Here is a 23,629-nt window from a genome sequence, read left to right on the forward strand (position 1 = left end):
TTACTGCGGGGAGACAGAGAGTGTGATCCTGTGTTCACTCTATAGTCACAGCTCACATCTCTCTCCAACTGCAGATGCCTGAACAGATCATTCTTAGTAACACTGAAGGTACAGAATAGTTTGGATGATGCTGCGTTAAATCTCCTCACCCAAGCCTCTTTGTAGGCCTGAGGCTGGTATCCAGTGTACAGGTTACAGCTATGACCATCACTGACAGACTCAGGAAGTACACAGGCAATAGTGATGTCATGAGAAGATTCGTCATTGACACTAATGTCTGGTTTCTGCAGTTTACCTGTGAGGAGGACACATCAATAACTGTCCATACTGTAGGTTAATGAGAATACACACCTCTTTCTTTACCAGATAACGAAAATAGTAAGAACTAAAGAGTCTGTATATGTTAGCATGACATTACATATTCCAATCTGATTACAGTGAGCCAATCAGATCAGTGTATTCATAATAATAATACTATTTTTACCAAGAATAGTGATAGGCACAGGATGACTGTGCATCGATGGATAGTGAGTCTCTACTGTGTAAAAACATCTCAGTTTGACCTCAGCAGGTAAACGTTCACCTGCCCACGAGAGCAGCTCAGCCCCCGTGAGTGACCTCGTACAGGGTGAGGGTTTAGGATTTTTCACCTCTGTGTAGAAGAAACACTGAGACACAGAGCCAGATGGAGGAGAGTCACAGCTCAGCTGAACTGAGTCTCTCTCTCTGTTGACTGTAGAACTCACTGTCAGCCTGGGCTGAGGGAGGTCTGTATCAGAATCAACAGTTTGCTAAAATACATCGGATGAAATAATAAACCCTAGGGGCCTCCTGGGTGGCGCAGTAGTTAAGGGCGCTGTACTGCAGCGCCAGCTGTGCCATCAGAGTCCCTGGGTTCGCGCCCAGGCTCTGTCGTAACCGGCCGCGACCGGGAGGTCCGTGGGGCGACTGCACAATTGGCCTAGCGTCGCCCGGGTTAGGGAGGGCTTGGTCGGTAGGGGTCGCGCACCAGCGACTCCTGTGGCGGGCTGGGCGCAGTGTGCGCTAACCAAGGTGGCCAGGTGCACAGTGTTTCCTCCGACACATTGGTGCGGCTGGCTTCCGGGTTGGATGTGCGCTGTGTTAAGAAGCAGTGCGGCTTGGTTGGGTTGTGTATCGGAGGACGCATGACTTTCAACCTTCGTCTCTCCCGAGCCCGTACGGGAGTTGTAGCGATGAGACAAGATAGTAGCTACTACAACAATTGGATACCACGAAATTGGGGAGAAAAAGGGGTAAAATAAAATAAAAATAAATTACAATAAACCCTAAAATCTAAAAATCATCTCTTCAGTCAGGATTTAAAATGTATATTATATAAATATATAAAATAATCTGGTGTGTTAATCTTGGACCAGAATAGAAAAACACTGGGGTATAATAATACCCTGCTTACCCAGGAGAGTGACAGAGACAGGGTCACTGGAAGGAGAGTAGATAGACACCTCTACAGCATAGTAGATACATATCATGTTGACCTTGGTGTTTGGACCATGACCTGCCCATTCAAGAAGCTTGGTCCCTGTGAGTGACTGCTGATGTGGTATGTTGGAGATGTTGTCTTTCCTCTATGTAGAAGTAACACTGAGACTCAGAGGTAGATTGAGAAGTGTGACATCTCAGCTGAACTGTGTCCGTATCCCTGATGACTTCAGGACTCACTGTCAGCTGAGGAGGGACTGTGAGTTCAGAGGGAAATAGTATGTCAATCTCATATTCAACAGATTACTATGTACATAAAATCTTCATGTGTAACAGACGTGAGCATTTCAAGAACATGACTCATCACACAAATGACTTCTAGATTGTAAAAAGACAGTAAATCATTTTGTGAAACATTGTCTTTGAAATCAGAATTATATTGTTGCAGGTTAGTGTATTGTTGCTGATTGAATCTCAGAATATGGTAATATGTAATAGGAGGGTCACGTTCACAATGATGTAAATAACCTGCTTACCTTGGACAGTTACTGAGCCAGGGTCACTGTGAGAGGATGGGGAAGAACTACCAATAGCGTAGTAGTAACATCTCACGTTGACCACAGCAGGTGAACGTTGATCTGACCACGAGAGGAGCTCAGTCCCTGTGAGTGTCTGACGACAGGATGGTTTATGGTGTCCCTTCTCAGTGAAGAGATAACACTGAGACACGGAGACGGATGGAGGAGTCTCACAGCTCAGCTGAACTGAGTCTCTCTCTCTGATGACTGCAGGGCTCACCGTCAACCTGGGAAGAGGAGGGCCTGTAAGATCAGAAGAGAGGAGTATTTCAAATGTTTGTTTGTTTTGAGAAATGTACTAACAACCATTCAATTGGATTTAAATATGTCTATTATAAAATCAAGTAAATCTATCAACATTTAATGCCTAAAAACATTTATCTTCATGTTATTTACACTAAAGGATTTTGATAATAAGGTCCATTCCTTCATTTAATGATAGTATGTGAAGTATATATTGTTTTAAGTAATGAATTATTACAACATACATAAAAATATTCCAGATTGTGTTGAGGAAGACTCCCTGTAACTTCCCTGTAAGGCACAGCGTTGCAATTGCCTGCAATGACAACAAGCTCAGTCCGATGATGCTGTGACACACCGCCCCAGACCATGACGGACCCCCCACCACCAAAATGTTCCTGCTCCAGAGTACAGGCCTCTGTGTTACGCTCGTTCCTTCACGATAAAGACAAAACAGCGACTCGTCAGTGAAGAGCACTTTTTGCCAGTCCTGTCTGGTCCAGCGACGGTGGGTTTGTGTCCATAGGTAACATTGTTGCCAGTGATGTCTGCCCTCAGTCTGGCCTCTCTCAGCCCATTACGGACAGTCTGAGCACTGGTGGAGGGATTGCGCGTTCCTGGTGTTACTCAGGTAGTTGTTGTTGCCATCCTGTACCTGTCCCGCAGGTGTGATGTTTGGATGTTCTGACCACGTGTAACAACCACTGCAAGGATGATCAGCTGTCCGTCCTGTCTCCCTGTAGCGCTGACTTAGGCGTCTAACAGAACGGACATTGCAATTTTTTGCACTGGCCACATCTGCAGTCCTCATGCCTCCTTGCAGCATGACTAAGGCACGTTCACGCAGATGAGCAGGGACATTGGGCATGTTTCTTTTGGTGTTTTTCCGAGTCAGTAGAAAGGCCTCTTTAGTGTCCTAAGTTTTCATAACTGTGACCTTAATTGCCTAACGTCTGTAAGCTGTTAGTGTCTTAACGACCGTTCCACAGGTGCATGTTCATTAATTGTGTATGGTTCATTGAACAAGCATGGGAAACAGTGTTTAAACCCTTTACAATGAAGATCTGCAAGTTATTTGGAATTTTACGAATTATCTTTGAAAGACATGGTCCTGAATAAGGGACATTTTTTTTTTGCTGAGTTTATATGTCACAATTGACACTGACTCTTACTCACGAGAGCCTGCCATTCTCTTTATATTACGTATCAGCATGTCTTATTTGATATCATTCCTATTTATGAGTGCCATTTAATAATGTGTGCTGTGTGTTTACAACGATTACCTTTCACTTAATTCCTTACATTCTCACGTGTGAAATCAAATTGAATCGCATGGACTATTTTGCTTGCTTGTATGGTGTGCTGTGATTCCACAGATTATCATGGACTAAAGTGACATTGAGACAGCTGTTGCCAATTCTCTATCAGCGCCTCCCTCCCCAAACTCATTGCTAAACACGCCCCAGAACTAGAGTTAAAAGGAGCTGAGCCAGGGACCTTTCAACCGACTCGCTGCTCCTCTCCCTGGATCCCTGCTGTAGGAAAGACACAAATCACAAAGCTCTCTACAGCACTACTTAAGGAAAGTGCTTGTTTCGAATGTGTGAGTGTGACCCCAAATGTTGGCCAGTACATGCTCTAATTGTATGTTTTCTGTCTCCCACGACTACAGACACGGGGGACACGCCTGACGCATCTGAAAGGCTACACCGAACTTTACCACTCAACCATGCCGGTGAGGAGAGAGGGAAAGAAGGCGACCTACCATTGAACACCAAACCAGCAATCGACTACCAGACCAGCCATAGACGAACGATCCCTGCTCTGGAGGAAGAACCCTGTTCGGGTAGAACCATACGAACAAACCCGGCTCGGAGAGACCAGAATGAACATTGGCCACCGATCGGGAATCAACTGCAGTGTTATTTTGGCTCATTGCTTCTAGTTAACATATTGCCCTCAATCCCAGCCTATTTATAAGTTTCTAATAGGGTCGTAGTGATACTGTGTATTACTGTGTAAACTGAGTTTATAAAGAACCTTTGATTGTACTTTGGCCTCTCGGTGGTTGTTTGCCATGTCATCTTAGAACTCTACTTTTGATATATACCTTTCAAAGATTTGTCAAAACAACTATTTTGAAATGACATTGGATGAGATTGTGATTTAAACAGAATCATTTAAGACAATCTGAATTTAGCATTTCTTACCAAGTATAGTAAGAGAGACAGAACCACTTTGCATCGATGGATAGTGAGTTTCTACTGTGTAAAAACATCTCAGTTTGATTTCAGCAGGTGGGTCTCTTTGAAAGTTAATATTAAAAAACATTACAGGTAATCCATACATACTAACAGTATGGAAAATCCATGAATAAAATGTTCAACTATGTCAGAATTTATGCTTGTACAAAGTACAGTAATTCCTATCATTATGTGAAATGAAGACGTTTAAGAAATACGACAGATCTCATTTTCAGAACGAGCATAATTAATACGGTATAACAGTGAAGTGTATCATTGTTTAAACCACCTACTTACCCTGAACAGTGACTGAGACAGGGTCACTAAAAGGAGATGTGTGAGACCTCCCTACAGCATAGTAACACATCACTTTGACCACATCTGGAAACGTTTGATCTGCCCTCTTGAGCAGCTCTGTTCCTGTGAGTGTCTGAGTACAGGATGAGTCTGGAAGATTCTTCCTCCCCTCTATGTAGAAGTAACAGTGAGACACAGGGAGAGATGGAGGAGTCTCACAACTCAGCTGAACTGATTCTGTTTCTCTGATGACTGTAGAACTCACTGTCAGCTGAGGAATGTCTGTGAATAGGGGGATTACACATTTAGCATTTAGTGGTTTTGAGAAATGTATTGATAGTCTAATCCCTCCTTGTTATTTCAGACTTAAGGATCTTGAGTCAATTACTTTATGCAGCGACAGTATGGGAAATTAAGGAGATATAATATATTGCCTGATTGCTTCATGTAACAGTTTATGACAACACACAGTATGATAACATATCACAAGAGGAACATGGTAATGATGGCACAACAGTACATTGTTTACAACCATTCAAATAGTCTTCTTACCCTGAATTGTGACTGTTGAAGACTCACTGTATATGGATCTAAACTGTGAACTTTTAGCATTGTACTGACATTGTATTTTGACCTCAGCTGGTGAACTCTGACCTGTCCACCTCACCAGTAGTGTTCCTGTGAGTGTGTGTTGACAGGGTGATGGAAGGGTGAATTCTACTTTCCCCTCTATTTTGAAGTAACACTCAGAGACAGATGGAGGAGTCTGACAGTTCAGCTGAACTGAGTCTCTCTCTTTGATGACTGCAGGAATCACTGTTAGACTGGGCTGAGGAGGATCTGTGAGATCAGAGGGATGATGGAGTGTCTTTTTAAATTGAATTATAAATTCATTTTCAATGTTTAATGACTAATACAGATAATGTACCACGTAATATTATATGAGTTTGAAAGAGAAAAACAATTCAGACATTGTAATAAATAAACAATGAGAGCCTGTGCCAGGAACAGCCCTTAGGAGGGAGTTATCACACAATAATCCTCGGCTTTGATGGCCATTTGGCTTTTGTAAAACGGTTGCCAACATTTAAACTAAAGATTAACGAAATGTCTTTCATTCAAGACGTATTATTGTTCTGAGTAAATGTGTTTTATTTACATCCTTCCACCAGGACATATGCTCATTTTGGAACGTTGCTAAATGGGCACAGCCAAACAACGGAAGTGATGGATTTCTATCTGACCAGAACTGTCCCAGAGCTTGGGGAGGTGTGTCTGCGCTTGTGCTGCAGCGGCAGGTGCACAATACCAAACTTTACCAGCATCACACATATCAGTGAATCACTGTGACATATGAAATACAAGTGATAGTGTAATCAATCTGTAATAACTACGTAAAATAGTAACAAACGTGTTAAATGATTATGTGACGTACAGTCATATCCAGGTCCTGATTGGTCAACAAGCTGATTTGACCCTTCAAATATTGTTATTTGATGCATCAAACAGTGTTATTTCACGTGTATCTTTTTTGAAATGCAAAGACCCAGATGGTGTTCCATACTTTCCAGTGAACGACACACTGACGTCACGTACAGATGCGCGTGACTCTTGGCTGCAGTAAGAAAGCCACTCCATCTGCGCCCATTCAACATAGCCTAGATTTAGTTTTTATTACTTCTAAACAAAATAACTTTTGGGGGGCTCTCCTACCCTGACAATGATGTGTTGATTCTTGCTTGAACAGTCACTAAGATTATATTTTGGTTGTGATCTTTGTAAAATAACTATTTTGGATGCATCAAGTTGTTAGCTAGAATGCTAAACACTCACTGACATGGCCATAGGATGTAGCAAAAGAGACATTTTACTGGTTGAAGTATGTTATTTTTAAGTATAATGCAGTTGATTTACAATGATGACACAAACATTATATTAAGCAGGTCATTCATACGAGCCTTAAACTCCAATTGTAATCCAAAAGTAGTGTGAGATGCACTCTTATGCAACATGTAAATAGAGGCTTTTTTTTGTTGGCATTCCGTTCTGTCACCATAGTGGATTGAGCAGTCAAATGGAATGGTGAATAGACCATTTTTTTGTGTTTGCAAACGTTGCCGCAGGAGGGCGATGCGCACAACGTTTGCAAACACAAAAAAATAGTCTATTCACTATTCCATCAGACAACCAGACATCACCAGGCAATTTATAAACTTGATCTCTACTGTAAAAAGCATTTAGATATTATATCCCATTTATTTTAGTCTGGCATTTGTTTTTCAACAGTGTAGATTTGTATTCACCTTGTGTCTCCGACATTTGCAACATTGTTTCAATATTGAATTTTGATCATCTCCAGCTGTCACATAGTAATGAACGAATGTGTCGGGATGAGACAGTCTGGCAGCTTTTCTTAGCCAGTCAAAATCATGAATCAGTATCATTTTTATGGATATATTCAAAGAAATGCCAATAGAAAAACAGGAAATGCAGCTAGTTTACTGTCATTCCAGCTTCAGTTTGAAGTGATTATGTTAACTGTGTACTGTAGTGGGCTAGCTCCACTGAATAATGTCCTGGAGAGAGAGCACATTTTCTATGCCAGGCGAAATCTCACATCGAGTCATTAGCTCATTGTTATGGATGTATCCCCCCCCCAAAATATATAGAAAACAGCTTAAAGAAATGCAAATACAGCTTCTTTGCTGTTATTCTGGCTGCACTGTTTGACGTGACAGTGTTAACAGTGTTAGCTAGCAAGCAAGGAATAAGAACGTTGACAGCCATTATGGATCGACCAGCTGGCTTGGGTACCAACCCTAGATTTGTGTCAGGAATACACTGAATATACCAAACAGTCGGGGCATGGATTATACAATGTGTAGAATGCATTCCACAGGGGTGATGACCAATTTTGACTTCAATCCTTCCCACAGTTGTGTCAAGTTGGCAGGATGTCCTTAGGGTGGTGGACCATTCTTGATACACACAGTAAACTGTTGAGCGTGAAAAACCCAGCACTGATGCAGTTCTGGCACCTTCTACCATACCCGGTTCAAAGGCACTTAAATATTGTGTCTTGCCCTTTCCCCTCTGAATGGCACACATACACAATCCATGTCTTTAACCTGTCTCCTCCCCTTCATCTATTTACTGATTTAAGTGGCTTTAACAAGTGACATTAATAAGGGATCATAACTTTCACCTGGATATTCCTGGTTAGTCTATGTCATGTTGATGTTTTGTATAGCCAGTGTATACAGCATCTCGTGGAAGGATGAAATCGTATGAATAAATGAATCAAAATAACGTTATTATTGAAAATATGTCAATCATTATTTGAATATTTTGGTAACCCGTTGTTTTGTCTGGTAGCCCAAAAAGTTACATATTGCAGCTTTAAATTCATAATAATGATACTGACCTTTGGCTTTGAGGAACTGGAAGGTATCTAGACATAACACAATGGGTCATTATCATGGTCTTTTTGACATTATGAAAAATAAGAAAACATGAGATGGGAACACTTTACACAAGCTGGCGAAGCAGAACAGTCTGTAATGCATTCACAGCCATGTTATCAAGCAGTGGTCATTCTTATCTGTACGACATGTAAAATAATGACAGAGAAATAGAAATCAATAGGATGATCAATGGAATAAGACACACTTATTATATCCATAACATGTTGAAATATTAAGAGTTCCTAAAGTAAAAGACTAAAAGAGGGGAAAGAAGAATGGAATATCCTGAAGCACAAACAGATGGAAGGAAAAATAACTCACCGAAAAGGAGGATGAGCAAAAACAGACGACCAGCCATATCAGGGATGAACAATGTCATTTTTAGACAGCTACATACATACTGTTAGTCTGACTTCACAGAAGATGGTGGCAGTGACTGGGACAAAGATTAAATGTTTCAATAGAAAAGCAGATGTGGAGCTTGTTCACAGGAAAACCACAGATGTCTCATATGGCAACTGTGGGCTAATGTCATGTTGCAGAGGAGGAGGCTGAACATTCAGAATCATTCATCTGTAATTATTTTTAGGTTCTAAAGCTACCTGTCTTCAACAAATTGTATTTTGTATCATTATTGCAGGCAATTCAATTTCTAAAACCAACAAGCTAACTTGTCTTTCTGAGAAAAATATTTATCTTAGACCTTTTGTTTTAAGTTTTTAACAGCTGCACAATGTTTAACTACAAAAACCCTGCATTTGTGGTTGAAAGTTTTAGAATCTCTAAAATGTAGAAGGGTTTTCATATTTAATTTATGTTTGGTGAGTCACGTTTAATAACATGCCAGAGCAGTAAAAGTAAACTGATAAGCGCAGTAAAGGAAAGGATGGAAGGAAGGAAGGAACGGAGGAGAGAAGAAAAAACGAGTTCACACTACTCGGACTGATCAGTTTACCTTTAATGCTCTGACTGGTACCTACATTTCCACGCCCGTTCAGATAAACCGCGTGCTTTGCTTGAAGTGCATAACATTGAACCTGTGTAGGCTGAGAATGCAGTTGCTATTTTTAAACTAACGTTTTCATATAGCCTAACTTTGATATTAACCGTTTGATCATGCCACCTAAAAAAAAGCAGCAACCGCGGAAGAAGTAACGTCTATTTGGTCAGATTACGGTTGATAGATTTGTCAATTTCATTGTTAGAAACCAGCAAAGCTGGTGCTCTTGCACGAAAACCCCCTCTTCATCCACCCACGATGGTGTTGGTTAATGAAGCGCTGAAGGAGTTGGACTCTCGAATCGTCTCATCGCAGGCCATTTTCGGCTTCATAACAGAGAAATATCCATCTGTGGACCTGATGAGGTTGAAGTACATGACACGCAAGACCCTGAAAATAGGAATCGAGGGCGGAGTATTGGTGAGGACATCAACTCGATAGCAAACGGCGCACAGACAGCAAACAGACAGCTGCAACCAACTACATATCATCCATGGATGCCAGTTCCAGTTCAAATCAGAACTGGCAGCCATTGCTAGTGTACCCATGAGTTTCCACTCAAAATGCCAGGATAAGAGGATCCAAAAATCGATGTATTATGTCTATGGCCACAACACAACAAGCTGTACATTTGGCATGCATGCTGCCCAAATTGCAGTCTTCCAGACTGTAGGCAACCAGTAACTACCAAAATAAAGGAAACATTTGAATAACTGATGGACAAAGTTTATAGTGTGTGGGATGCGTTTTCCTGCCATGGTTTAGATCAATTTCTAGAATTTATGCCAAGGCGTATTGAAGCTGTTCTTGCAGCTGATGGAGGCCAAACACCCTTTTTAACACACTTTGTTGGCGTTTTCTTTATTTTGGCAGTTACCTGCATGCTCTTGTGATAAAATTTAATCCAGTTATTTTTGAGAAGCTATTGATCCTCTGTGGCTAAATATGTTCTCTGGTGTATTTTGAACATTGAGAACATGGTTGGTTAAAAAATAATTCATTTGTTTTTTTGCCTCTTGGGCCCAGCCCCTGACTCACATAGTTGACCAGTCACATTTAGTTATTATTCAGTTTATTTTTTCAGTTACCCAATCAAGGCAGGGCCTCCCATTTACCCAAACCTCTCCTCCCCCATCTGATTGGCAGTAGGAAGCTGTCTACACTCATTGAGAGCAGGCTCCTGAATCCTTCTGTGGTTTGCGGTTGCAGTAAAAAAAATATATACTACATATCTAATATGTACTGTAAAATGTATGTATACATTTCTGACCTTTTTTCTGCCTTCTGGGCCCAGGGGCTTCATTAATCCTGATGGGGAAACAAAGCTTCCTGGAGCGTTGAGATTTTCCAGCTAATTGTCTGAAATAGGTTAATTACTCAAGGCTTTGATCGAGTGCACACTAGTGCCACCTGTTGGTCATCGAATTTAGAGCAGCCAAATTATTATAGATTATGTCCCACACCCCATAGTGTGTGTGCAGTGTAGCCTTTTTGTCTTTTACCAATCAGGTGGTTGTTCGACGAAACAAAGCTTTTGACGTCATTGATCACATGCTTGTGATAAGGTGATATGGGCATCGGCACACTGCGATTTCAACGCATACCTCAGAGCTCAGGCATCAAACATAACATCACTATACCGGATGAGTCCACAACATTATTTGGGTACAAATTAACAGAATATACATTTTTTTTAAAGTGAGATCTCCACTGGACAGTTACTTCAATAGGCTCCTTGTGGCAACTAGGCTTTGTTAACCCAAGTAATTAAATCAAGAATAATGTGATCCAAGGTGAATGGACTTTATTTTCTGAATGTGATAGTAGCTTACCTGCCAAATGAGCCAAACTTCATGGTACCAGTTTTGAATATAAAGTGGTGTGTTTATTAGATAAGTCAACATTATATGACAAACATATTGAACATGGGCTTGCTGTTTAATATAATGTAGCTCAACGTGTGATCACTCTCCCTTGCCAGCTGGCAGTCAGGGGTAGGGTCAAGTAGCCCAAGCCAAAGGCCACTGACGACACTGATCCCAATGTGGAGAAGTCTCCAAAGGCTGCCAAGGTTGGAGCCAAGAAGACTAAGGACAAGGAAGCCGGTAAACTGAATCCACTGAATTGATTGTGCTCATCACTTCTAGGATTTAGACATCACCCTATAATCTTCCCAATTGTATGGGATCATTGTTATTGAGCTACACCCATTGCAATGGAGGACATTTAACATCTCCTCATTGGGTCTATGACTCGCCCATACCCGGGCACGATCCAGGGACCCTCTGCACACATCATCAACAGTCACCCACGAAGCATCGTTACCCATCGCTCCACAAAAGCAGCGGGGGAACTACTACTTCAAGGTCTCAGAGCAAGTGACGTCACCGATTGAAACACTATTTAGCGCGCACCACCGCTCACTAAGCTAGCGTTTCACATCCGTTACACATGCATACACACACATCACTAACTCTTGTCTCTAGAAGCTGAGAAGAAAAAGGTTACAGCCAAAAAGCAGAAGGAGAAACCTTCAGAGGCAAGTGTGGTTTCAGTTATGTTCTGACTATTGGCATTGTTCAAGTGGTTTTGGCTTATAGGGACTTTTTTTTACACTTTTGTCATGGGTACTGTTCCCTATTTGGGCTTTACCATGGTTGAATTGAATCTCAAATTGAATCTCAATTTTAAATGCTACCACAAACCAGAAGCATTGCAAACCTGTCATTTTCATCGTTCAGGATGAAAACTCAGGAAGTCTGCAAAAGCATCTGCTTCCAAGGTGGCCCCTGCTAAGAAGCTCAAGTCAAAGAGGACAAAGGGGCATAGGGGACAGCTGAGGATCAACCCAAAGCACAGAAGACTAGCAAGGGTGAAGGGGCAGCCAAGAAGGGTGAAAAATGCCAAAGCTTTCCAGAAGCCTGCAGAGGGTGATGAAGTTAAAACCACAGGGAAATGAGGCAAGAGCGCAGGCAAGAGGCAAGAGGCAAGAGGGCAGCAGCAGAGTGACTGCACTCCTTTTATCCACTTTGTATGTTTTTAAATAAAGCAGTTTTTTTGTACTACTTGTTTGTGGCATTTAAGTGTAGACCTAGCTGCTGTAAAATGTAATCTCCACTTTTCCTGTAGAGAAGTGTTGGTGGTAGCTAAGGCTTTGTAAAGATGTTTAATGATTCACAGATGCAAGTTTATATATAATATATATATATATATATATATATATATATATATATATATATATATATATATATATATATATATATATATATATATACAGTGCCTTGCGAAAGTATTCAGCCCCCTTGAACTTTGCGACCTTTTGCCACATTTCAGGCTTCAAACATAAAGATATAAAACTGTATTTTTTTGTGAAGAATCAACAACAAGTGGGACACAATCATGAAGTGGAACGACATTTATTGGATATTTCAAACTTTTTTAACAAATCAAAAACTGAAAAATTGGGCGTGCAAAATTATTCAGCCCCTTTACTTTCAGTGCAGTAAACTCTCTCCAGAAGTTCAGTGAGGATCTCTGAATGATCCAATGTTGACCTAAATGACTAATGATGATAAATACAATCCACCTGTGTGTAATCAAGTCTTCGTATAAATGCACCTGCACTGTGATAGTCTCAGAGGTCCGTTAAAAGCGCAGCGAGCATCATGAAGAACAAGGAACACACCAGGCAGGTCCGAGATACTGTTGTGAAGAAGTTTAAAGCCGGATTTGGATACAAAAATATTTCCCAAGCTTTAAACATCCCAAGGAGCACTGTGCAAGCGATAATATTGAAATGGAAGGAGTATCAGACCACTGCAAATCTACCAAGACCTGGCCGTCCCCCTAAACTTTCAGCTCATACAAGGAGAAGACTGATCAGAGATGCAGCCAAGAGGCCCATGATCACTCTGGATGAACTGCAGAGATCTACAGCTGAGGTGGGAGACTCTGTCCATAGGACAACAATCAGTCGTATATTGCACAAATCTGGCCTTTATGGAAGAGTGGCAAGAAGAAAGCCATTTCTTAAAGATATCCATAAAAAGTGTCGTTTAAAGTTTGCCACAAGCCACCTGGGAGACACACCAAACATGTGGAAGAAGGTGCTCTGGTCAGATGAAACCAAAATTGAACTTTTTGGCAACAATGCAAAACGTTATGTTTGGCGTAAAAGCAACACAGCTCATCACCCTGAACAAACCATCCCCACTGTCAAACATGGTGGTGGCAGCATCATGGTTTGGGCCTGCTTTTCTTCTGCAGGGACAGGGAAGATGGTTAAAATTGATGGGAAGATGGATGGAGCCAAATACAGGACTATTCTGGAAGAAAACCTGATGGAGTCTGCAAAAGACCTGAGACTGGGACAGAGATTTGTCTTCCAACAAGACAATGATCCAAAACATAAAGCAAAATCTACAATGGAATGGTTAAAAAATAAACATATCCAGGTGTTAGAATGGCCAAGTCAAAGTCCAGACCTGAATCCAATCGAGAATCTGTGGAAATAACTGAAAACTGCTGTTCACAAATGCTCTCCATCCAACCTCACTGAGCTCGAGCTGTTTTGCAAGGAGGAATGGGAAAAAAATTCAGTCTCTCGATGTGCAAAACTGTTAGAGACACACCCCAAGCGACTTACAGCTGTAATCGCAGCAAAAGGTGGCGCTACAAAGTATTAACTTAAGGGGGCTGAATAATTTTGCACGCCCAATTTTTCAGTTTTTGATTTGTTAAAAAAGTTTGAAATATCCAATAAATGTCGTTCCACTTCATGATTGTGTCCCACTTGTTGTTGATTCTTCACAAAAAAATACAGTTTTATATCTTTATGTTTGAAGCCTGAAATGTGGCAAAAGGTCGCAAAGTTCAAGGGGGTCGAATACTTTCGCAAGGCACTGTAAATATCATACAATGTGATTTTCTGGATTTTTGTTTTAGATTCCGTCTCTCACAGTTGAAGTGTACCTATGATAAAAAATGACAGACTTCTACATGCTTTGTAAGTAGGAAAACCTGCAAAATCTGCAGTTTGTCAAATACTTGTTCTCCCAACTGTATAGAAGAGGGATTTATTTTTTATTTTATTTTATTTCACATTTATTTAACCAGGTAGGCCAGTTCAGAACAAGTTCTCATTTACAACTGCGACCTGGCCAAGATAAAGCAAAGCAGTGCGACAAAAACTACAACACAGAGTTACACATCAACAAACGTACAGTCAATAACACAATAGAAAGATCTATGTACAGTGTGTACAGTGTATATGGGAGGTGAGCGGGGAGCCACCCCTTTTCAACAAACAAAGCCATCCCCCATAGCATAATCGACCATCCTGACCGCTGGGCTCAAGTGTGCATCGAAACAGAATGTAAGCTCATATTAACTGAAACATTTTTTAATGAAGTTGTGTTCTCACACCATTTACATCTAAACCACTCCGCAGTCATTGGACTTCAAGGCTAGAATGTGTCTACAATACTGCACATTGAAGGAGGGACTGAGGTGCTGAGTAAGTTGAAATTCAACTGGGAATTTGGAAAACAACAAGTTAACATGTGAACATGGAGACATTTGGAGATTTGAATAGCATTTGGAAATCTATATTTTTCAGTTTTGATGATCTGATGTTGCCAACAATGTAAACATTTTTAAAACCGAAATGTTATATTTTGTAGCTTGTAACAACGTATGTGGGCAATATCAATATCACTACTTTTGCTATAAGATCAGGCTTTTGGGGTTTGATAACCTTTGCCGCAAAAATTGTTCAAATAACATTAGACTTTTCCCCCAGATTTTTTGGGGTGCATCTGGTTTATATTATAAGCTTATTTCAACACAAGATGAATTTCACCAAGAAAAATTTCTTAGCAATACCACTTTGGATCTTAATGACTTATATTCTTTTAATTTCCTATTTACCTGTTTTTTTGCATTGTGTGAATATGTTATATATTTATTTATTTATTTTTAATTGTCTGTATCTATCGATTTTGATCACAAATATATTTTATTTAGTAAACTGTATCAAACCGTTATGGAAGGAGACATCACACAGATGACAGAATATATATAAATACAGTATATATTTACTTGGGCATTTACTTAAAAATATTTAAAGGGGAGTATGTCCCGGACCCCTCCAAAATCCAGGCCAGGTGTCAATGTGTGATACAGGAAATTACGGCAGTTCCAATCATTTTGAGGGCCCTAAGCGAGATTTGCCCACCTCACCGACAAAACATTTTAGTGGCCCCGCTCATGGCGGCGGAGAGAAACATTTGGAGCTTTAAAGTTTTTGTCCTGCAATTCTACTCATTTTGCCATGGGGCGGAGAGAACTTTGCAGTTATTAAGCAAATTTCCTGAAATTCATCACGTTGTGCCATTGTCGTTGAAATAATAAAATTCAGTTTAAAGCTCATTTCCTGCAATTCCACACATTTTGCCATGACTTATGCCATGTTCATTTGATATCTGAGTGAGAGTGACTAACAAAATTATTGGGGGCCCCGTGGAAGTCAGGGCCCCTGGGCAGGAATGGGACCATTACTGTCATGTATTGTCATGTTGTGTCTTGTTCCTGTTCTTTCTCTTCACCCTGTCTCCCTCTGCTGGTCGTATTTGGTTACCTTTTCTTCCCCTCTTTCCCCCAGCTGTTCCTTGTCTTCTCTAACTACCTCGTTCACCCCTTTTCCCACCTGTTCCCTTTTTCCCTCTGATTAGGTCTCTATATCTCTCTCTGTTTCTGCTTCTGTCTTTGTCGGATTCTCGTTTGTGTTTCTCATGCCTGAACCAGACTATCGTCGTGTTTGCTGCAACCTTGTCCTGTCCTGTCGGAATCTGCCAGTTCATCTAACCTTGTCCTGTCCTGTCGGAATCTGACTGTCCATCTGAGCCTACATGTGTTTCGTCATTAAAGAAACTCTGTTTTGTTAATTCGCTTTTGGGTCCTCATTCACGCACCTGACAGAAGAATCCGACCAAGAATGGACCCAGCGACTTCGGATCCTCTCCACTCAGCCGTCGAGATCCAGGGAGCGATGCTAGGCAGACACGAGCAGGAATTGTCTGCTGCTCGACATGCCGTTGAGACCCTGGCCGCCCAAGTCTCCAACCTCACAGAACAGGTTCACCATCTCCGCCTCGATCCACCGGCCACTTCCAGGGCTTTCGAATCTCCGGAGCCCAGAATCAATAACCCGCCGTGTTACTCTGGGGAGCCCACTGAATGCCGCTCGTTCCTCACCCAGTGTGATATTGTGTTTTCTCTCCAGCCCAACACTTACTCCAGGAGCACTGCTCGTATCGCCTACGTCATATCTCTCCTTACTGGACGGGCTCGTGAGTGGGGCACGGCAATCTGGGAGGCAAGGGCTGAGTGTACTAACCAGTATCAGGACTTTAAGGAGGAGATGATACAGGTTTTTGATCGATCTGTTTTTGGGGAGGAAGCTTCCAGGGTCCTGTCTTCCCTATGTCAAGGTAATCGATCCATAACAGACTACTCTATTGAGTTTCGCACTCTTGCTGCCTCCAGTGACTGGAACGAGCCGGCTTTGCTCGCTCGTTTTCTGGAGGGTCTCCGCGCGGAGGTAAAGGATGAGATTCTCTCCCGGGAGGTTCCTTCCAGCGTGGATTCCTTGATTGAACTCGCTATTCGCATAGAGCGACGGGTTGATCTTCGTCACCGAGCTCGTGGAAAGGAGCTCGCGTTCTCCGTTGCCCCCCTCTCCGCATCACTACCATCTTCCTCTGCCGGCTCGGGTGCTGAGCCTATGCAGCTGGGAGGTATCCGCATCTCGACTAAAGAGAGGGAACGGAGAATCACCAACCGCCTCTGTCTCTATTGCGGTTCCGCTGGTCATTTTGTCACTTCATGTCCAGTAAAAGCCAGAGCTCATCAGTAAGCGGAGGGCTACTGGTGAGCGCTACTACTCCTGTCTCTCCTTCAAGATCCTGCACTACCTTGTCGGTCCATCTACGCTGGACCGGTTCGTCAGCTTCCTGCAGTGCCTTGATAGACTCTGGGGCGGAGGGCTGTTTTATGGACGAGACCTGGGCTCGGGAACATTACATTCCTCTCAGACAGTTAAGGGAGCCCACGGCCTTGTTCGCTTTGGATGGTAGTCCTCTCCCCAGGATTCAGCGTGAGACGCTACCTTTAACCCTCACTGTCTCTGGTAATCATAGCGAAACCATTTCTTTTTTGATTTTTTGTTCACCTTTTACACCTGTTGTTTTGGGCCATCCCTGGCTAGTTTGTCATAATCCTTCTATTAATTGGTCTAGTAATTCTATCCTCTCCTGGAACGTCTCTTGTCATGTGAAATGTTTAATGTCTGCTATCCCTCCTGTTTCCTCTGTCTCTTCTTCACAGGAGGAGCCTGGTGATTTGACAGGGGTGCCGGAGGAATATCACGATCTGCGCACGGTGTTCAGTCGGTCCAGGGCCACCTCTCTTCCTCCACACCGGTCGTATGATTGTAGTATTGATCTCCTTCCGGGAACCACTCCCCCCCGGGGTAGACTATACTCTCTGTCGGCTCCCGAACGTAAGGCTCTCGAAGATTATTTGTCTGTAGCTCTTGACGCCGGTACCATAGTCCCCTCCTCCTCTCCCGCCGGAGCGGGGTTTTTTTTTTGTCAAGAAGAAGGACGGGTCTCTGCGTCCCTGCATAGATTATCGAGGGCTGAATGACATAACAGTGAAGAATCGTTATCCGCTTCCTCTTATGTCTTCAGCCTTCGAGATCCTGCAGGGAGCCAGGTTTTTCACTAAGTTGGACCTTCGTAACGCTTACCATCTCATGCGCATCAGGGAGGGGGACGAGTGGAAGACGGCATTTAACACTCCGTTAGGGCACTTTGAATACCGGGTTCTTCCATTCGGCCTCGCTAACGCTCCAGCTGTCTTTCAGGCATTAGTCAATGACGTCCTGAGTGACATGCTGAACATCTTTGTTTTCGTTTACCTTGACGATATCCTGATTTTTTCACCGTCACTCCAGATTCATGTTCAGCACGTTCGACGTGTCCTCCAGCGCCTTTTAGAGAATTGTCTTTTTGTGAAGGCTGAGAAGTGCACTTTTCATGCCTCCTCCGTCACATTTCTCGGTTCTGTTATTTCCGCTGAAGGCATTAAGATGGATCCCGCTAAGGTCCAAGCTGTCATTGATTGGCCCGTTCCTAAGTCACGCGTCGAACTGCAGCGCTTTCTCGGCTTCGCGAACTTCTATCGTCGTTTCATCCGTAATTTCGGTCAGGTGGCAGCTCCTCTCACAGCCCTTACTTCTGTCAAGACGTGCTTTAAGTGGTCCGTTTCCGCCCAGGGAGCTTTCGATCTCCTCAAGAATCGTTTTACTTCCGCACCTATCCTTGTTACACCTGACGTCTCTAGACAGTTCGTTGTCGAGGTTGACGCGTCAGAGGTGGGCGTGGGAGCTATCCTTTCTCAGCGCTCCCTCTCTGACGACAAGGTCCACCCTTGCGCGTATTTTTCTCATCGCCTGTCGCCGTCGGAACGTAACTATGATGTGGGAAACCGCGAACTGCTCGCCATCCGCTTAGCCCTAGGCGAATGGCGACAGTGGTTGGAGGGGGCGACCGTTCCTTTTGTCGTTTGGACTGACCATAGGAACCTTGAGTACATCCGTTCTGCCAAACGACTTAATGCGCGTCAGGCTCGTTGGGCGCTGTTTTTCGCTCGTTTCGAGTTCGTGATTTCTTATCGTCCGGGCTCTAAGAACACCAAGCCTGATGCTTTATCTTGTCTCTTCAGTTCTTCAGTAGCCTCCACTGACCCCGAGGGGATTCTCCCTGAGGGGCGTGTTGTCGGGTTGACTGTCTGGGGAATTGAGAGGCAGGTAAAGCAAGCACTCACTCACACTGCGTCGCCGCGCGCTTGTCCTAGGAACCTTCTTTTCGTTCCCGTTCCTACTCGTCTGGCCGTTCTTCAGTGGGCTCACTCTGCCAAGTTAGCCGGCCACCCTGGCGTTCGGGGTACGCTTGCTTCCATTCGCCAGCGTTTTTGGTGGCCCACCCGGGAGCATGACACGCGTCGTTTCGTGGCTGCTTGTTCGGTCTGCGCGCAGACTAAGTCCGGTAACTCCCCTCCTGCCGGCCGTCTCAGGCCGCTTCCCATTCCCTCTCGACCGTGGTCTCACATCGCCTTAGATTTTATCACCGGACTGCCTTCGTCAGCGGGGAAGACTGTTATTCTTACGGTTGTCGATAGGTTCTCTAAGGCGGCTCATTTTATTCCCCTTGCTAAGCTTCCTTCTGCTAAAGAGACGGCACAAATCATCATCGAGAATGTTTTCAGAATTCATGGCCTTCCGTCAGACGTCGTTTCGGACAGGGGTCCGCAATTCACGTCTCAATTTTGGAGGGAGTTTTGCCGTTTGATTGGGGCTTCCGTCAGTCTCTCTTCCGGCTTTCACCCCTAGTCTAACGGTCAAGCAGAACGGGCCAATCAGACTATTGGTCGCATCTTACGCAGTCTTTCTTTTCGTAACCCTGCGTCTTGGTCAGAACAGCTCCCCTGGGCAGAATACGCCCACAACTCGCTTCCTTCGTCTGCGACCGGGCTATCTCCTTTTCAGAGTAGCCTCGGGTACCAGCCTCCGCTGTTCTCGTCTCAGTTCGCCGAGTCCATTGTCCCCTCCGCTCAGGCTTTTGTCCAACGTTGCGAGCGCACCTGGAAGAGGGTCAGGTCTGCACTTTGCCGTTATAGGGGGCAGACTGTGAGAGCCGCTATTAAGCGTAGAACTAAGAGTCCTAGATATTGTCGCGGTCAGAGAGTTTGGCTCTCCACTCAGAACCTTCCCCTTAAGACAGCTTCTCGCAAGCTGACCCCGCGGTTCATTGGTCCGTTCCGTATTTCTCAGATCATTAATCCTGTCGCAGTGCGACTTCTTCTTCCGCGATATCTTCGTCGCGTCCACCCGGTCTTCCATGTCTCCTGTGTTAGGCCTGTTCTTCGCGCTCCCGCTCGTCTCCCCCCCCCCCCCCATCCTTGTCGAGGGCGCACCTATCTACAGGGTCCGTAAGATTTTGGACATGCGTCCTCGGGGCCGTGGTCATCAGTACCTAGTGGATTGGGAGGGGTACGGTCCTGAGGAAAGGAGTTGGGTTCCCTCTCGGGACGTGCTGGACCGTTCGCTGATCGATGATTTCCTCCGTTGCCGCCAGGTTTCCTCCTCGAGTGCGCCAGGAGGCGCTCGGTGAGTGGGGGGGTACTGTCATGTATTGTCATGTTGTGTCTTGTTCCTGTTCTTTCTCTTCACCCTGTCTCCCTCTGCTGGTCGTATTTGGTTACCTTTTCTTCCCCTCTTTCCCCCAGCTGTTCCTTGTCTTCTCTAACTACCTCGTTCACCCCTTTTCCCACCTGTTCCCCTTTTCCCTCTGATTAGGTCTCTATATCTCTCTCTGTTTCTGCTTCTGTCTTTGTCGGATTCTCGTTTGTGTTTCTCATGCCTGAACCAGACTATCGTCGTGTTTGCTACAACCTTGTCCTGTCCTGTCGGAATCTGCCAGTTCATCTAACCTTGTCCTGTCCTGTCGGAATCTGCCTGTCCATCTGAGCCTACATGTGTTTCGTCATTAAAGAAACTCTGTTTTGTTAATTCGCTTTTGGGTCCTCATTCACGCACCTGACAATTACTACAAGACTTAGATAGCTGGCTAGATTACTTGCCTAGCAATCTATAAAATCTTAGCTGACATGGGATAATTGAGTGACTGTCAGTGACTGAAATAACAAGAGAAAAACTTCTGATGTAGAACCACATTTCGAAACTGCACGTTGTGTATTCTACTATCCTACGGTTGCTTTTGGAGGGGGAGGGGCCTCTAGCGGCTGCTTACTGAATGTTACTTATAAATAGAAACGGTACTGTAGTAGATGTTTTAGATACTTATTTACAGTAACATGATGTGTGATAAATAAAGGACATCCTGAAAGAAACAATATTTATGTGAGACATACAGAGAGCCAGTGGTGTAGTTTCAGTGTGTCTGCAGAAGACTGTAAAACCCATCTGGCTGGGCTGAGGTTGCTGGTCTGTCGGGGATTGAGCTGTATATGTGGTACGTATCAGACTAGAGAAAAGAAACAGACAGTTTAACTTCAGTCCTTTAATTCTACAGTACTGTAAATGTAATGTAATTTAAAAGGATGTAACATCAATCTGAAACTGAGAGTCGTTCACAATCACCAAACACAGTGGGTGATTCTGAACTTACATTGACGTTTTCAGATGACCTTCCATTTTCTTCAAAAGGACCTGTACAACACAGAAGGATGCCTGAGTGAGTGAGTGAGTGAGTCAGTATGTGCGCACACACACACACAAGTCACTTCTCCTCCTGACTCAAACCATCCTGTAGACGTACAGCTCTATTCTCATGCTCTAACACATTATCTTATGTATAACTTATACACATACATGCTTACTGATATGACTACCTCAGACCAACATCCAAGCCTAAACAACTTTGAGTCCTATATAAAGCCTGACATATGAAACATTGGGACAGAGTTAAATAGACAAACCTAATGGTAAAGATGTGGATGGTACAGAAGTGATCAGGCTGTAGACCCCTGCATTCTCTGAATCAGCCTGGAGGAAAGAGAGAGAGAAAGATCCTTATTATCCCTCAGACTGTCTGTCTGTTCCTACGAAAACAAGTATGTATCTATATCCAAGGCTATTATTTTTGCTGTACTTACATCTTCATTTGCAGATACCTGCACAGGACCTGCATCTCACGGAGAGAGACAAAGTAAGAGGTTGTGTGTCTGTGTGTCTGTGTGTGTGGGGGGGGGGGGGTGGGGACAGAAGACATTATGTTACAAACTCACCCGAGGGCAAAAACGTGGACGGTACAGAGGTGATGAGAGAACAGATCCCAGCATCCCTTGAATCCAACATGCCTGCACTGCTCATAGCTCCCATCACCAAATCACCTACAACAGAAAATAAATACAACTTAAATTAGAATTTGTTGTTTGTTCATGCATGTGTGTAGTTGTGTTAGTAGTGTGTGCAGTGTTTGATGTATTTTGTTTGGAACATACATTGGCTGTGATCATCCTGTCTGGCTGTAGGTCTGTACAACATAAAAGTATATAAGAAGGTTGTGGTAAGAACATCTCATCATGGACAATACAGAACTAAAGGTTGATACAATCTGCATCGTATTCACAAGGGAATTCTTACCTCTGAGAATTGGTTTTCTCTGAAAAACAAATTAGACTAAATGATTGATTTTGAATATAGCCTACACTACACAATATCACCAAAAGGAGTTGAAAGATGAAACCATGTCAAAGGCACTTACATTAATATGAGAAGGAAAATGTTTGCAAGTTATTTGTTATGCAGAATCAGAAGTACTCACTGGTCCTCCTGCAGAGATAGACAGCTGTCAATCCCATCAAGAACACGCCCACTCCAGAAGCCATACCCACTGCTGTCTGCCATAATTGCACCTCTGTTTGGTGACATGATGACATCAGGAGAGGTCATTAGCTCTTAATCCAAATGTAAATACTTCAATGGTAGACCGGTGTTAGAATACCACTTTATTATTAGTCTTGGTAAACGTTTCTGTTTTCATATATGTGAGAAAAGACAGCTAGTCAGCTAAGCGTTTTACATTTGAGTCTGTGAAGGAAAATGTTATGTTTGTGCTTTTCTAATAACCAATTGGACTGGGTCCATGCAACTGACTGATTGATCGTGACTGGGAGGAATCATCACTATCAGTATAAGCAATTTGGCAGTGCGCCAAGAACATTGTTTTGAAAACTGAAAGGGGTGTCTCAGTTTCAAGGTCTCAGCTTGGAGAGAAGAAGCCTTGTGAGGTATTGGTTGGTCACATGCATGAAACAAACGTTAATGATGAATTAATGATGAATTTTGAATAAGCTAAATCTTGCAAATATAACTTGTCTGTTTAAGCACTAAATAAGAGAACAAATGGGACTTCCCCGGCGGAGCAAGATAGAGACATGCAAGATAGAGACAGTTTGTTAACAGTTAACACACATCACAACTAGTAAACACCAATAAACAAACATCGTGCGGCCATTCTCACTTTCAGTTGGACTCTTTGGTGTGTCAGTTGTCAAAGTAGGATTAACAGTCAAATCTGGTGCAAAGCAAAGTCATTAGATCTGGTTATACAATAAAGTATCTTAATGGGATGATTTAATCAATCCAAGATCAACCTCTTTTCTAGTAATTAGGCACATTTGTGATGAGGAAAGAATACAAAGACCTGGGTAAGATAAACTGAAAACAATTGACTTATTTTAACTAACTAAAGATGA

General features: G+C 43.1%; 1 protein-coding gene and 1 long non-coding RNA gene across 2 annotated transcripts; both read right to left on the reverse strand.

The window, feature by feature from the left end:
* Positions 1-1,380: 1,380 nt before the first annotated feature.
* Positions 1,381-8,799, reverse strand: LOC118936468. The gene is made up of 6 exons (XM_036948216.1): positions 8,608-8,799; positions 8,247-8,273; positions 5,375-5,662; positions 4,823-5,104; positions 1,998-2,282; positions 1,381-1,718 (listed from the first exon to the last, which is right to left on the reverse strand). The coding sequence occupies exons 1-6, from the start codon at positions 8,663-8,665 to the stop codon at positions 1,546-1,548; spliced, it is 1,113 nt and encodes a 370-aa protein (XP_036804111.1). The 5' UTR covers positions 8,666-8,799; the 3' UTR covers positions 1,381-1,545.
* A 13,356-nt stretch (positions 8,800-22,155) lies between these two features.
* On the reverse strand, positions 22,156-22,782 carry LOC110494994. The gene is made up of 4 exons (XR_002469368.2): positions 22,696-22,782; positions 22,515-22,533; positions 22,373-22,404; positions 22,156-22,261 (listed from the first exon to the last, which is right to left on the reverse strand). It is a non-coding gene; the product is annotated as an uncharacterized LOC110494994 (long non-coding RNA).
* Positions 22,783-23,629: the final 847 nt, after the last annotated feature.

Source organism: Oncorhynchus mykiss, chromosome 17 (genome assembly GCF_013265735.2).
Source record: "Oncorhynchus mykiss isolate Arlee chromosome 17, USDA_OmykA_1.1, whole genome shotgun sequence".
Taxonomy (NCBI): Eukaryota; Metazoa; Chordata; class Actinopteri; order Salmoniformes; family Salmonidae; genus Oncorhynchus; species Oncorhynchus mykiss.